This window comes from Gracilinanus agilis, chromosome 3 (assembly GCF_016433145.1).
Source record: "Gracilinanus agilis isolate LMUSP501 chromosome 3, AgileGrace, whole genome shotgun sequence".
NCBI classification, from domain to species: domain Eukaryota; kingdom Metazoa; phylum Chordata; class Mammalia; order Didelphimorphia; family Didelphidae; genus Gracilinanus; species Gracilinanus agilis.
In genome coordinates this window covers 649705847-649721988 of record NC_058132.1, presented here as the reverse complement: position 1 = coordinate 649721988, position 16142 = coordinate 649705847, and the positions used below count along the sequence as shown (strand labels likewise).

Below are 16142 nucleotides of genomic sequence, written 5' to 3'. Positions count from 1 at the left end.
AGAGAGAGAGAGAGAGAGAGAGAGAGAGAGAGAGAGAGAGAGAGAGAAGAGATTGCTGAGGCCACATTTCAGGCCCATACGTGCCAGATTTGAGGGGAAATTGTGGTCTATGTAGTGCCATGTGGTGTAGTGATTCTCAAATGTCTTAGCCTGAGGACCCCTTTATGCTCTTAAAAGTTATTGAGAACGCTGAGGGGCTCTTATGTAAATAGGTTTTTGTCTATTTAGAGTAATCATATCATAAATATAAATTAATACAATTTAAATGTGTTTCTTAATTTAATTAATTTTTAAAATTCCAGTAATCTAAAAAGCATCTTTTTACGGAAAACAGCAATTGTAGCATGAAGACAAGATGACTTGGCCAGGCTGTTAGGTGAGAGTTTGACTCACCCTGCTTGGACTCAAGTTGGTCAAGCAGGGAGCAATGGATGGTCACAGGAGCTGAGCTATAGCCAGGAGAGGGACTTCGGAGGCATCTGGCCCAGCCTGCTCGAGCTCTAGGGAAGGGGGTGGATGTGGCTTGACACAGGGAATGGCGCCTCACAACTGGAGCTGTGGAAGAGTGAGGGGCCCCTCGGAGGTGGCGGAGGAGCTCCCCTCGCAGGGCATCTTCGAGCAAAGGCTGGACAGCCACTAGTGAGCTCCATCCCAGAGGAGATGCTCAGGCAGGCCCCGGCTGGGCTGGCTGGCCCCTGAGGTCCGGGCTCTGGCCCTGGTGCCTCCAGCCCTTCGTGCCCTCTGGAGCCATTGATTGCACGCTGTCTGATGTCTTCCAGGTACCATCACACCACCCCAGTCATCAGCCTCTTGGGGCTTCGAGAGAGCTTGGCCATGCTCGCTGAAGAGGTGAGCCTGTTCTTCATGCCCCTGAGGGTGGGAAGGCCCAGAGAGCCTCCGCGGAAGCCTCCCCTCCTTCTGCAGACTTGATCCTCGGGAGCTTTGCTGGGGAGAGTTGCATTGTGGGCTCCGGCTGTTGTGGAGCGCTTCCAGTCAGGTCCGACTCTTCCTGACCCCACTTGGGGTTTTCTTGGCAAAGATCCTGGAGGAGTTGGCCATTTCCTTTTCTAGCTCATTTGACAGATGAGGAAACTGAGGCCAACAGGGGGAAGTGACATGCCCAGGGCCACATGGTTAGAACGAGTCTGAAGTTGGATTTGAACCCAGGAAGAGGAGTCCCGCTGACTCCAGCACTACCCACTGGGCTATCTATTCTGTTTCAATATAATTATGACGTAGCCAAGAGAGGCGATTGGGTCCGGCGGTTCAGAACCGGCTTCCACGTCAGGAACACCTGCGTCCGCTCTTCCTCAGTGTCCAGTGTGTTCCGGGCCGGCCCTCCCCTCCTGCTCAGATGCTCACAGTTGCACACAGAGCCAGACGCCCCCTTTCCTTGGGAATTGCCTCACTGGGAATATCTGTGCAAAGGCTCTTCTCCATTCCCTCAGCCCTGCGCCCCCTCCCCAGGAGGGCTGCAGAGGGAAGGGGGAGAGATGCTGCTTGGAAAACAAGTACTGGCACGAGATGATACTATCTGAGACTCTCAGGAGGGCCCGAAACAGATACAAATCACTAACCTGGACCCAAAGGACCCAGCAAGGCTGGGAGGAGCCTCGGGGCACGTGTGCCGCCTAGCTTGGGCCAGGAGGCAGCCAGGCTTGTGTTCAAATCCTGCCTCCGGCTCTCAGCCTCCGTTTCTGCATCTACAAAATAAGAATGTGAATCACATCAAGGCGTTGGACCCAAGAGAGTTTGCAAACCTGAATTTGTTATCCGAATGTTCTTTCTGTGACCGCCCTGCCAGCTGCCTCTGGACAGAGGTTCAGACCCAGGGCAGGGGCGACCCGAGGAGCTCGGCTTCCCCAAGGATGTGCAGGGGCAGAGAGAAGTGGGGGGGGGGCGCCTAGGTGGGAGAGGGGGCAGCAGTGCCGCGTCCAGCACCAGAAACACTCGTCTTCCTCAGTTCGGATCTGGCTACTGGCACTTCTGAGCTGTATGACCCTGGGCAAGTCACTTCACTCCATTTGCCTCCGTTTCCTCATCTGTCCAATGAACTGATGGAGGCGAGGGCCAGTCCTCTTCATCTCCTCTTGTCTGGGGGAGAGCGGCTCTGCGGAGCAAGTCCTGAATTCAGAGCTCAAGGCCCCGGGCCTGAAAACTCTTCTTTCACTTGCTACCATAATCACTAACTTTTCTTGGCTTCAGCATCCTAATCAGTACAAAAGCTGGCTTCTGAGGTCCTTCCTACATTTAAATCTATTCTATGTGTTTAAATAGAATTGAATTAAATACTTTTAATCCATATTAAATTTGATTTAAAATTGTAATGACTAAATTAAAATTTTGATTAATAAATTACAATTTAAATAATAAATAAACTTATCGTCCTTCTCTTCCTCCTCCCACTCATTCCTTCCTTTTCCTCCTCTTCGGTCTTCTTTTTCTTGATCTTCCTTCCACAGGTTAGACTGATGGGGATCCTGGGGCCCACCATGCCTGGGAGCTCGGGCGAGGGCCTCCCGGAGGAATCCACCTTTTCTCCATCTCCTTTCGGGGTCTCTTCTCCCCTCTTCACAGCAGCCCTCCTCTGCCTGAGGCACTCACAGGCTCTCTTTTCTCTGCTCAGGGCCTGGAGGAGAGCTGGAAGAAACACCAGCAGGCCACCAACTACCTGTACGAAGGGCTGCAGAAGCTGGGCCTGCAGCTCTTTGTGAAGGAGCCGGTAAGGCAGGTGGCAGGGCTGTGGGCCAACAGGCTGGAGGTGGGGAAAGCGGCTCTCACCTGGAGTAGCCCCAGAACGGAACACCGCTGCAAAGGAGAAATAGTGGGGCCCCTGGCTGCAGGGCTGTGGGGAAGAAGATAGCAAAGAGAGGGGCTGGGTGGGTCAGGAACCAGGCCCAGAGATGGGAGGTCCTTCATTCCAATCTGGCCTCAGACACTTCCCAGAGTTGTGACCCTGGGTAAGTCACTTGATCCCAATTGTTTATTCCTTGCCACTCCTCTGCTTTGGAACCAGTATAGTATATAGTAATGATTCATTATTTATTATTGATTTATTTATTGTATTGTATTTATTGTATAGTATTGATTTATTATTTATGCCAGAGAGAGAGAGAGAGAGAGACAGAGGGACAGAGAGACAGAGACAGAGAGGGAGAGGGAGAGGGAGAAGGAGAAAGGAAGGAAGGAAGGAAGGAAGGAAGGAAGGAAGGAAGGAAGGAAGGAACGAAGGAACGAAGGAACGAAGGAACGAAGGAACGAAGGAAGGAACGAAGGAAGGAACGAAGGAAGGAAGGAACGAAGGAAGGAAGGAACGAAGGAAGGAAGGAACGAAGGGAGGGAGGGAGGAAGGAAGGAAGAGACTTACCACCCAGTAAAGGGTGAAACAAGGCATAGATGCAGACTCTTGCTCCTTCCATCACTGGAAGGCAGCATGGTGGAGTGGAAGGGTCTCTCTCTGGAACTAGAGGAGATGGGCTTGAATCTTGGCTCCTAGATTTCTCACTGGATAGAAAGTACTGGACTTAGAGTCAGGAAGTCCTGAGTTCAAATCCTGGCTCTGACACTTCCAAGTTGTGGGAGACTGAGTCACTTATGTGGCCTTTCTGAAATGCTGAATGTTCCCTGGGAAGTTCCCTATTCAGGGCCTTTTGGGTTTGATCTGTCTCAGTTGTGTCAAAATCCCAGCTCCTCCCGGGATTTACAAATAATAAAAACCCTCTAAAATCCCAGACCTCAGCATCTCTATTATGCCACACTGACTGGCCTATCTTTGTAAAGGGGTAGATAATAAAGAGTCAGGCTGGGGGGACGGTGCCTGGAAGCCCTGCCTCTGGGGATGCTAAAGCTGGTGGGTCATTTAATCTTGGGGATTTGGGGCTGCAGCAAGGTGGGCTGACCAGGGGGCTGCACTATTTGGCCTTAGGATGGTGAAGCCCCAGGATCTCCCTGGGTGAAGATGGAGGGAATGGGGGTGACCATCAGAAGGAACAAATCTGTCCAGGTCTGAAGTGGAGTAGGTAGAAGTTCTTGTGCTAAGCGATGGGGGTGGGGGTCAGGGCCCTGAGGAGCCCCTCTGCTTCAGCCTCTGGGAGATGAGGACACCCAGGCTTTAAAAAGAAAAAAGAAAAGAACTACAGGTCTAACAATGACGTAAGCAAAGCACTTTGCAAGTCATAAAAGCCTCTCTAGAACTACTGAAATAATAGTTAGCGTTATTAGCACAGCAGCTTTGGCAGAGCGGATGGAGATGCCAGGCATGTCTTGGTCCAAATCCTGCTCTTAACCCAAAGGCATCAAACTTAGACAGAAGCTGGAGGTCACAAATCCTCATAGAAGGGTCTCTGTGAGCCCAATATTGACTTCGTCATATCTATGTCTGATTATATTTTTAAATAGATTTTATTAACTATTTCTCCACTGCATTTTAACCGGGTGCTGCAGAGGGCCTCATACCTGACACTTCTGCCGTGTGTGACCCTGGGACAAAGCTCCCAGAGCCCCCCAGTCCCAGAAAATACTATCTCGAATTAGTGAAGAGAGTTTCCTCATGAGAAGTTCCCTGTACCCGGGAGCTCATAGGTCCAGGCCCTTTTCCTAGTCGATGATTTTCCTATGAGCCATGCCAAGCCAGTCATCCATAGCCAGAGTCAATCTGAGAGTCTGAGAAAATGACTCCCCATCAGAACAATAACTAAGGTGGGCAGCCAGAGCTTTGCCTCAGGGCACTGAAATTTAGAAACCTAGAAAATACAGAAAAATAGAAGTTAGAAACAAAAATATTTAGAACTACCGCATTCCTTCAGCACCTGAATTCAGGCCCTCATTAGCAAGGGTGACTAGTTAAAACAAGAAGCTGGCAGTTTGAGGATCGAAGCACCCTCGGGAAGCTCCCCTGAAGTCCAGCCCTGTCCCTTCCATGTGACAACCTCTTCAGGAGTGGCCTGATGGTGCCCCCAGTCTCTGCCCCCCCCCACCATGGGTCAGTGTCCGGGAGTCTCACCCCCCAGTGGCCCAAAGCTTAGGCTCTTTCCCCGTCCACTGAACTGGTCTTTCAGAATTGATTGCCGAGCCCTGGATGCAGGACCCAGAGTTGCTGGTCATCGCTCTGGCCTCAGCGGGCCAAGAGGAGGACCAGCCTGGCCAATGAGGCCTAAATGACCCGGCTTGTAGCTTCCGCCTCTCGATCACCTACGAAGGCAAGGAGGGCCCTAAGAAAGCTGGGTGTGGCTTTGTCTTGCAGGCGGTGAGGCTGCCCACAGTCACTACCGTGGCGGTGCCTCCGGGATACAACTGGAAGGACCTCGTGGCTTACGTCATGAAGAACCATAACATAGAGATCACAGGAGGCCTGGGACCCTCCACCGGCATGGTACGTCTGCGAGGCCAGAAGCCCCCGAGAAGCCGGGCCGGTGGGTCGGCCTCTGGAGCTGGAATCGAAGGGAAGTTGGCTCTCGGGGGGCAGATGGCTTTCCCTGAGCCTCGTCTTCCTCCTGTGTAAAAGGAGAGGCTTGGACGGGGCCTCCAGGGCCCTCCTAACTCTAAATGTATGACCTGCGGTCTGTGTGAGGGGTAACACCCGGCCATGGACAGGGCCTCAGAGGCAGACGGGCGGCACAGCCAAGGCCCTCTGGTCCAGCCCTCACCTGGCCAGGGATGCCTTTTCACATCCCCAGCATGGCGTGCGACCTCCTTGGGGAGACCTCCTTGGGGAGACCTCCTTGGGGAGACTCCTTGGGGGACCTCCTTGGGGGGACCTCCTTGGGGAGACTCCTTGGGGGGACTCCTTGGGGGACCTCCTTGGGGGGACCTCCTTGGGGAGACTCCTTGGGGGGACTCCTTGGGGGGACCTCCTTGGGGAGACCTCCTTGGGGGACCTCCTTGGGGAGACTCCTTGGGGGACCTCCTTGGGGGGACTCCTTGGGGGAACTCCTTGGGGGGACCTCCTTGGGGGGACTCCTTGGGGGACCTCCTTGGGGGGACCCCATCTCCTTCCATTCTGCTCCCGGACACACGGAGCAACAAAAATGAGAGCGGCGATAGCCAGAGTTTGTCTGGCGGCTCACACGCGCCACTTAGACGGGAGGCGGTGACGTCCTGTACAGATGAGGAAACGGAGGCTTAGAACTTGCCGACGGCTTTCCCGCTCTTAGGGTGAGGGTGAGAGGCTGGAGATGGATTCGAGTCTTTCCGACTCCAAGCCCAGAACTCTGCTCCCGCTCCGAGAAGGAGCTGCGATGCTCAGGGTGGGGACCCGACCCAAATGCCCAGGACCCAAAGGGAGCGACGTGGCCGGTCAGCCAGGCCCCGATCGTAGGAAGAGGCTGACCTTCGGCCGTGGCCTCCCATCATCCCGCCTTCTCGTGTTCTCGCCCTCTCTAGGTACTAAGAATTGGCCTCCTGGGGTATAACGCCACCAAAGCCAACGTGGACCGTGTCATCGCGGCCTTGAAGGACGCTCTGCAGCACTGCCCCAAGAACAAGCTGTAGGAGGCCCGGCCTCCTCCCTGACCGCCTTATCCCAAATACCTGGACCTGAACTTTAATGGGCTTGGAGGTGGGTGGGAATGGAAGCCGAGGGAGGAAGAGGGAAGTCGTGTTCTTGAGAAAGGAAGAGTCACGGGGCCTAGAAAGCCCGGCTCCCCCCGGCCTTCTCGGGTCCTCTCTTTGTTTGGGGGTGTCGGTTATCCCTACGGAGCTCAGAGCCCCAAATCCCTGGAAACGGCCTTTGCAGCTTCAGTTCCTGGTTGGGAAATCGCTGTCAGCTCAGGCCGCGCCGATGACTTTCTTTAATAAAAGAACCAGGTTTGTCTGGCCTCGGCTTCCTCTGCCTTCACCTGCCTCCCAGGCGTCCCACTGAGACAGCTCAGCGTCCGGCCTGCGGGCCTCCCTAGACGGATCCTAAGGAAATCGGAGCGGGGGGGCCCGTCCGAGCACTCGGCACCCCGAAGCACCCCGCCGCACCCCGCCGCACCCCGCCGCACCCCGCCGGCCGAGAAGCTCATCAAGGGCTGCGAGGACAAATAATCCAATTAACCTACTGAAATTAATGGCTTGAAATTGGAATTAATCAATCTCCATTTACTTCTAATGTACCTACACAGCAGTAAACTCGAGCATCTATTTTCTTTCCTCTGGAATAGGCAGCTCAGGAAGCTTTCCTGAGAGTCGGCACGCTCACACACACACACACACGCTCACACACACGCTCACACACGCACACACACACACCCCACCCTGACCCTGTCCCCAGCAATGGTGCCACCCACCCGCACACCGCCCCTCCGGCACACAGCATGTTGGATAAGGCAGCGGACGGGACTCTAGAAAACTTGCTTTCCGGGCCCTCCTGAGACACAGCAGTGTCAGTAATTACGTGCCTCAAGTCTACCCGAGAGCCTCATTTCTAAAACGGAAAGAATCGGAGCTCGTCCCTCCCAGGGTTGTGGTGAGGACTAAACAGGACCGCCTGAGAAGGTGCTTTGCAAACCTTAAAACTCTATGAAGGGGCAGCTGGGTAGCTCAGTGGATTGAGAGCCAGACCTAGAGACGGGAGGTCCTGGGTTCAAATCCGGTCTCAGACACTTCCCAGCTGGGTGACCCTGGGCAAGTCACTTGACCCCCATGGCCCATTCTTACCAATCTTCCACCTATAAGTCAATACACAGAAGTTAAGGGTTTAAAAAAATTAAAAAACAAAAAAAAAACTCTATGAAGCTCAACATGGATTCGGATTTCACTCTAGATCTGGAATTTCATGACTATCAAAAAAAATTTAACTTCCAATGTGGAAATGCCCTTCCCTGATGCAAGGCAGCCATTCAACGGTCACTTACTGGTTTAACCCCTCAGTGAGTGCCCCTGGAGACTTCTGGATAACTTGTCCAGGACCACCTGGCCAGGATGAGTCAGAGGCAGGACTTGAATTCAAATCTTTCTGGCTTCCAGGTCAGATCTCAGTCCTCTTTGCCTTCTCATTTTACTTTCTTTTTTTTTAAACCCTCACCTTCCATCTTGGAGTCAACACTGTGTCTTGGCTCCAAGGCAGAAGAGTGATAAGGGTCGGCAATGGGGGTCAAGTGACTTGCCCAGGGTCACCCAGCTGGGAGCCTTCTCATTTTAAATGGGAGGGAAAGGCCCTTTCCAGCTTTTTTACTTTGAAACTGGCAGCCTCTCTTTAGTGCCCGTCCTACTTCAACCCCCATTTCCATACACCAAGAGCTAGAGATGGGAAAGGAGGGAGCAGTGGGGATAGGTTTGAGCTGGAGACACATCTTAGGAAGAGTGACAGAGTCTGGTAGCAAGGGCCGGCCTGGTCCGGGGATGGAGACGCAGGCAGGTTGTCCCTGGGCAGAGCACAATTTTAATTCTGGGAACCGCATTGTCAGAAGGGTGTTACCAAGCTATAGAGTGTCCAGACGAGGGGAGCCAGAATGGTGAAGGACTCTGAATTCCTCCCATGGAATCAGATCTGTTTGGCTAGAGAAGAAAAGACTCAGGAAATGCAAATGCTTTCTTCAAATATTTGAAAGACTATTTTGACTGGAAGGGAAATTAAACTTGCTTCATCTGGCGGCAGAGGGCAAAAGTACAAAGACGAGTCTAAGCCTGATGTCAGAATACCCTTCCTAACAATGAATGCTGTCCCAAATAGGATGAGCTGCCTGCTCAGGAGGCCGTGCATTCCCCTCTGGAGGTCTTCAAGAGGAGGTTGGATGACCACTTGATGGAAGCACTATAGAGGGGATTATTACTCAGATGCGGGTTGCATTGGATGGTCTCTGTGGTCCATTTCGCTTTCAAGATTCTGTGATTCCATAAGGCCTAAAGTTCACCCTGAAGAAGCAAAGGGGAGATGAATTTAGCTAACAGCATCTCCCACAGCTGGGATCTGACTGCCGAGGATTAGCAATCCAGGCATCCTGTAGTCAATCTGCCATCACAATGGAAAATAACTGAGCCGGTGCAATAGCAATTCATTTTAGCAAGAATCATCCAGCCCTGGAATTCCAGGCTGAGTGAATTCAGAAAAGGAAAGGTCCTATACTAGCTTAAAGCAGCCAAATCAATCCTGTTATTGATCAACACAACAGCTTAGTGTGATTGAATCACATGGCCTGGGCTTGAGCCCCTGATTGCCAGCTATTTCCTGTTTGTCCTTAGGTGAGTCCCTTAACTTTTCTTTCATTCATAAATACTCTGGACCAAATCCTGGTGCCTACAACTACAAGAGGAAAACACCGTGCCTTAGTCTTTAAAGCAGTGGTTCAACCAGTCCTCCAACAGTTTCATTATGAAGGAGTGGTTACTCTAATCCCTCAATGCAACCTATAATTCAGAATAATTTGTAGCAATCACTCCTGTTCCTGGGTTAGAATTAGTTGAGAAATCGTTGTAATCCCACACACACACACCCAAAAAAATACCAGAAATCACCACTGGATGTGCCCAAGGTCCACACTTGTAGTCTGTTTTAGGGAAGCTTGCTCCCTTCTGATCAGAAGTGTCTGAATCACAGGTTCAGCTCCAGAGCCCAGTACACGAAGCTTTCCCGTGCTGGTGAGCACATCTGGCCCCACATCCTTCCTTTGGATGGTTAGCTGCAGGACCGTGGCTCTGAAGGAGAGAGTACTGATGGAGCCCATGTCCATTCTACCAAGATCTGCCCCAGCAATCCAGTGGCTCACCACATTGCCCTTTCCTACTTGCCTGTGTGTAGATTTAGATGAGTCCACAGATAGATTCCAAGTGGGTCGGGGTTGGTGACTGCTTAGGAGGGTTGAACTCGGGCTACTCAAGTAGACTCTGGTGTTGCCCCTACTTTTGTCCCAAAGGACCCGAGTTCTAATCCCTGCACTGCTCTAGTCCAGTTGTGGCTGTAGGAAGTCAGTAAGCCTCAGTTTGTCTCTCTATAGAATAAAGATAATTACATTTGTCTTCCTTCTGCTTAGGGGGCAATTTTAAATGAAGTTATTTTTTTAAACTTAAAGTATGACATAAAAGTGAATTTCTGCTACTGCTTCCATCCTCCCCCTCGCTGTCAGCATCATCATGTATGTCATTGGACCTACACAGAACAGCCAGTCAAGAGACACAACTTGAGCCCATTGCCTCTCCCTGGACCTATCTTTTGTACTCCTTCACTCTTTTACCATATTTGCAGTGCTTGGCACAGAGCCATAACCAGGCCAAGGAAGGTAGAGCTTTGTCCCTGGGGCCACAAATATAGGGTTCAATGGCAGTACTTACAGCACTTTAGGAACAAGAATAATAATAATAGAAATAGCCAACATTTCGACAGGATGGGAAAGAAATTTACATATGTGCCTCACAGCAACACTATGAGAGAGGTGCTATTATTATCCCCATTTTAGGGATGACTAAGCAGATATCAAAAGGTGCTAAGTGTCTTGCCCAGGGTCACACGGCTAGTGTCTGAAGCAGAATTTGGACTGTGAGATCCATATTGCAGAGAGGGGTTCAAGCTTCAGAGAGGGGTTCAGGGTACATCACAGAATTCCATAGTGCCCCCAGACTACAAGTCTGTCAGTCTTTCTGCTATGCCAGATAGCTTCCAGAAACACTAGAGCTTAGCACCTAATAGGCAAGAATGGCAGAAGCTTCCTGATTCCTTGGCAGCCGGCTGTTAAGCAGATGAGCTTCTACCTATAACAGCCTTGTCTTCCCCACTTCCTGCAAGGGTCTCCACCGTGGTGTTCCCCAACTACTGAATCAAGGGCATGCTTCATGACAGAAGCCCCAGGGCAGTTTTGTACCATCTGGCCTTGGTGTAAAAGTTGTACATTACAGCTTTGTCTAGACCCATAAGAGAAGAGGAATGCTCAGGATTACTTTGAGAATTCGGTCATGGGGAAGGAGTCAGAAGAGCATGGGGACAGCCCTCTACATTTCAAAAGGCAAAACTCAAAAGAGGAAAAAGCAGACACTTCAAGAAAAGCACTCTTACTCCATCTGCAGACCTCATATACTGGCACTTATTTATTTTAGATCAAACATGTTACATTTCATTGCTACAAAATCACCTGAGAGCTCCAAATCATGTACATCTACCCATTGTCAATGGTGACTATGCTTGGATTGGTGTGGGTACTACTCTCCCCCAATATCCCTGAGGATAAATAAAAGCAGCAAATCTGAACACTAATCCTAGAGACCAAAGGCTGCACTTTGGTGTAACAGAATATGGTTCTGACAGCACCCATGCGGCTGGATTTTTGTCAACATGAGAAATATCAATATCCAGTTGCTGATCCACCATGGCCACAGTTCATACAGATCCCATCACCTCTTGCCTTCTGGGAAAACAAGCCAAATGCCAAGACCTCCCAGAAAACTGATGCCATTCCCATTCCCATTCCCATCTGGCCCCAAAGTGCACTGAGGCATTGTTTGAGGTACAAGGAGAAGGAAACGGGAGCACCCAGTGGAGGGAGATCCCCATAAAGGTAGAATGACTCCATGAGAAGATTCCAAAAAGTCTGAAACTTCTCAGGGATAAAAACCAAAAAAACAAACAAAAACAATGCAGCTCAGCTTCCAGAATTCTCTAATTTCTTGGTCTTCAAGAAGATATTTTGCATTGCTGAAATCCGATCTTTATCTTGAATGTTGTAGACCTGGAACTAGAGAGTAGAGAAGGAAGGTGAGAAAGAGAATGTCCACCGTCCTTTTGGAGTTCAGCTTCTGTGGATCTAGATGTTCATGCTCTGGAGGATTGTCATACTTCCTAAATTATAAGAGTGGAAAAATGAGCCCCAAGCCCCCAGGCTCAGCAGTGATTCCCAGTCATACTACACTGTCAACCTTCAGGATCTGAAGACTACTAGTTTTGTCAGGAGGGTGATCCATCCATGAAGACAGACTACAAGACCTCTCTGATTCAAGAGATTCTGTAGTCAAAAATGCCATCACCCCATAACGAGTCTGGTGAGAAGCCCACTAAACTTGGAACCTGAATCTATAGACATACAGGCTCTCCCTCAGTCCTTACTCCAAACTTTCCCAGCTCAGCCAAACGTACCAGAGCTTCCGCTCAGTTGAAAACCCAAGGTCATGATCAGAACACAATGAGACACCTGAGGAGGATTTCCTTCGATTCAATTTAGCATGAATTTATTAAGTGTCTGTTATGTGCCAGACACCATGCTAGGCTCAAACAACAAAAAGGAAATAAAAATTCCCATTCTGCTTGAGAGGGTCAGAGGGGGGCAGGGAAATGCAACATGGACCTAGAATTCTCGGCCTGGAGAATTTTTTGTAGTGCCAAAGAACTGGCAACAAAAGGAGTGTCCATCGGTAGTTAAATAGTTGAACAAATTGTGGGAAAGAAAGGGAGAAAGACTATATGTAGCACCTACTATGGCACCAGGAACTATATGAAGCACTTTTTACAAATATTATCTCACTGTGTAGAAGATGCTATTACTATTCCAATTTTACAATGGAGTCAATAGAGGAAAACAGAAGATAAATGACTAGCCTAAGGTCACACAGCTAGTGAGCATCTGAGACTGAATTTGAACTTGTGTCCTCCTAACTCCAAGCCCAGCATTCTGCGTGCTGTAGGGCCCACTAGATTCCTCTATCATAGAATATGAATTTTTGCGCCATCATATAAAATGACTAAAAAGAACAATTTCAGAGAATCCTAGGAAGACTTGTACGAACTGATGCAGAACCAGGAGAATAACTTAAATAATAGCAATAACGTGGTAAAGAAGAGAAGCATGGACAAGCACGGCTGTTTAACAAGTTGAGTGTTGAATTGGAAAAAAAGCATTTGGCAATCTGTCTGGTATAAATTCAGAGCTTTATAGGCAATCCTCCCTCTTTGTATATGGAAATCCTATTGTTTTATTTTCATTCCATTCAGAGTATTGTTGATTTTTTTTAATTAAGGGTGTGGTGGAAAATATTTGAGAGGGATGAGCATTTCAGAGCATTTTCAATGCCCCCACATTAGTGTTATAGGGCTTTATAGAGAAAGACATTCCTCACCTCCCACTCAATTGACAAACACTTATTGAGGGCATCCTATGTGCCAGGGCATCCGTGCTGGTGGGTATGGCGGAAGGTTCCTACCTTATCCAGGAGGACATCGAAATAGGCCGTATCCCAGTAGGTTTGGTTGTTGGCTGGCAGCTGCAGGAATGCCTTGATGCCATTGTCTATCCTCGGGGGGCTGGGGAACAGGTGAGTCACGTGGATCTTGAGGAACTGCTCAGGCTGGCTGGCAAACTTTTCAACTTGTTGGTACATAGAGTTCAGGTCAAGCCCTTGGCCTTGGAGGAGGTTATGCCTGGGGAAGAGGAAGTGAGGAAGGTTTTTGGTGGCCAGGCAGCAGAGCAGAATCACCAGGAGCCGGTACACGGAGCCTTCCAGGTCGGTCCAGTCCTCCGGGGAAGGGAAGAGCTCAGTGGCCCATAGCAGCACCATCTGTGGGAGACAAAGCATCCACTCAGGGCCCAAAGCCAAGGCTGGGAGATAAGTAGGACAAGAGGCTGAAGGAGAGCCCTCGAAGCCATGCCCATGGAGCTGTCCTGTGGCATGGATTTATTACAGAGAAGAGAGCAAGGGAAGGAACATGGGACTTTGGGGGGTCGGTGGCAGGTGTGTATAGTGGAGCTTGAGGTCGTGAGGTTCCTAGTTCAATGTCCATAACATCTCTAGTTCTTTCTATGCAACATTGAGGGGCACATTGTCTCCCCAATAGAATGCAGGCTCTTTAAAAGCACGAACTTTTACCCCTGTCTGTCTTCTGGGGTCTGTTACATAGTGGGCACTTAATAAATGGTTGTTGATTGAATATTGATCAGTTGATCTTTCTATCATTAAAAGGAGTAAGGGATATTGGAGGTTTTACAAAGCAAGTCCTAGATCTCTGCTCTAGCTCAAAGCCACATTACACAAGAATGTAGAGCAGCGTTGGCAAAGATGTGGCACGCATGCACAGCCGGCACTCGGGGAGCTGCTCTGTTCCCCCTCTTCCCAGTGTCCAAGGACAATTTTTGCATGCTCCACTCCTCTGTCCAGCCTCCCAAAGCAAGCACTTCCTCCCTCAGATCTCTCCTGTAAAGCCTGGGGCTCACGGACACCTTGAATTTGCCCTCTGGGCACGTAAACTTGGGAAAAGTTGGAAAAGGTTCACCAATCAGGGTCCAGAGCTAATGGAGGTCTCAGAGGAAGTGAACAGGATATATCCAGGCGCACAGTCCATTCCTGCTGATGACCCCAAGCACTGACCTTCAGGTGGTCGAACGTGAGGCCAGCCTTCTTGCCTCCCTCTCGCCAGCTCTCATTGTTGACCCTATCCAAGACAGAGAGGCTCTCCAGACGGTAGCCTTGGAGGGAACCCACGATGCTGAGGAGTTTGCTAATGAGGTTGTCAGTGGAGATCCTAAAAAGACATCATTATGGAAGTAAACAAATAGGTGAAATCCAAAGTAGCCGGGAATCTTGGAAACACCCCAGAAAAGGTCCTTAAAATTCTATTTTATTTCTACCAATATCATAAAGCACCGGGATGCGTAAGGGCTCAGACAGTTCACACAAATTCAAACGGAAGAGGCTGGCCACCCTGGAGGCAAGTGGTTCCACCAGGTCAGACACTTGTCTTCTGGAGGCCTGCCTGACCAGACGCGGGTTTCAAAGGTCAAGTTTGCAAAATAATTTGACATGACTTTAGAGAGCATTGCATTTTGTTTTTTAAAGATGGGCATGGTCAGTAGGCAGTGAGGAAGTCTTCACAGAAAATATTTTTGGAGCTGGGGAAGAAAAGATGGGTGCTTTTACTAACTCTTGCTAAGAGTTAATAAACTCTTAGAAGCAGCAAATGGGCCACTCATGAACCCAGGAAGGCTTGGGTTCCAGAATTGCCTCTGATTCTTACTGACTCTTATGACCCTCTGCAAGTCACTTCATCTCTCAATGGCCCAGTCATCTCCCTGACACTCTGAGCTACCATCAAACTAAGGATTTGCATCAAGGAGAGAATTCCCAAATGAAGAGTTCCCTGTGACTATGAAATCATAGCTGAGGACCAAAAGGAATAATAACTCACAGATGGCCCCCAGACTCCTTCTAGTTCATTACATACTCACATTTTGCCTAAAACTCTCTTGACAATTGACAAGGTATGGCACAAATGTAGAGAGTCTGATAAGGACTCACAGACCCATCGGTCCAGCCTAACCTCTCTTGTGAGCAAGTCCTCCAGCTCTGATATTACTCTGAATATCTCCGAGACATCTTAAATGAAGAAATGTTTTTTGGCTGACCGCCCAACCGAAGCACAATGTACTATACAGCACTGAGGAGTTTTCCTTCACATCCTCCCCTCTTCCAAACTTCTCTCTTGCTGTGGAAGCCCCGCCATCCTCCCAGTCTGCCAGATTTGAAACTCTAGTGTCATCCTCGACTCATCCATTGCACTCCCCCTACACATGCAACCAATCACCAAGTGTTCTCCCTTAGCTCCATTTTGAAAGATCGCCACATTGGCTCAGGCCCCCAGCATCTCTCCCCTGGGCTTTGGCAAGAGTGTTAAATGGTCATCTCTTCCCCCTCTCACTCATCCTCCACTCAACTGCCAAAGTGATTTTCCTAAATTCCAGATCCCTACACAGTGACCTCCAGTGGTTCCCTCTTGCCTCTAGGATCCAGTATACACTTCCCTCTGTGGCATACAAAGCTCTTTACCTAATTTTTTGGCCCCAATTTTTTCTCTCCATGCTCCAGGCTTAGCATAGTCTATGCCACATACATGTGCGTTGATTGATTGATAAACTATAAACTCCTCCGCTCCACTTGTAAAGCCCTTCAGAGCTGGCTCTGATCTTGCATTCCAAAGTAATCCTACCTGATAAATTCTCCTTCTTGCCTTCTGAGATCCATCCAGTCTTATGGACTCATTCTCTTTGCCTCACACTTAGTCCTCCATCTCAGGTCTCCATGACTTTGTCCGTCCTATCCCCCATGCCAGAAATGCCCCGCCTCTCCCTTCTACCCCAGAAATCCATCTTCTTCAAGATGCAAATCAAGTCCCATCTTCCACACAAAGCTTTTCCTGATCCCTGACCCCTGATGTCCTCTCTCTCAAGCTACCTTGTTTTTCATTATTTTGT

General features: G+C 49.6%; 1 protein-coding gene across 1 annotated transcript in view; it reads left to right on the top strand.

Annotated features, from left to right (window-relative positions):
- The window catches only part of AGXT (alanine--glyoxylate and serine--pyruvate aminotransferase), a 28797-nt gene extending 21982 nt beyond the window's left edge, over positions 1-6815 (top strand). The window contains exons 8-11 of the mRNA XM_044670899.1: positions 780-849; positions 2627-2722; positions 5243-5371; positions 6382-6815. Of these exons, the coding sequence (XP_044526834.1) occupies positions 780-849; positions 2627-2722; positions 5243-5371; positions 6382-6489 (403 nt within the window). The 3' untranslated portion in view covers positions 6490-6815. The remainder of the gene's footprint in view (positions 1-779; positions 850-2626; positions 2723-5242; positions 5372-6381) is intronic.
- The last annotated feature ends 9327 nt before the right edge of the window (positions 6816-16142 follow it).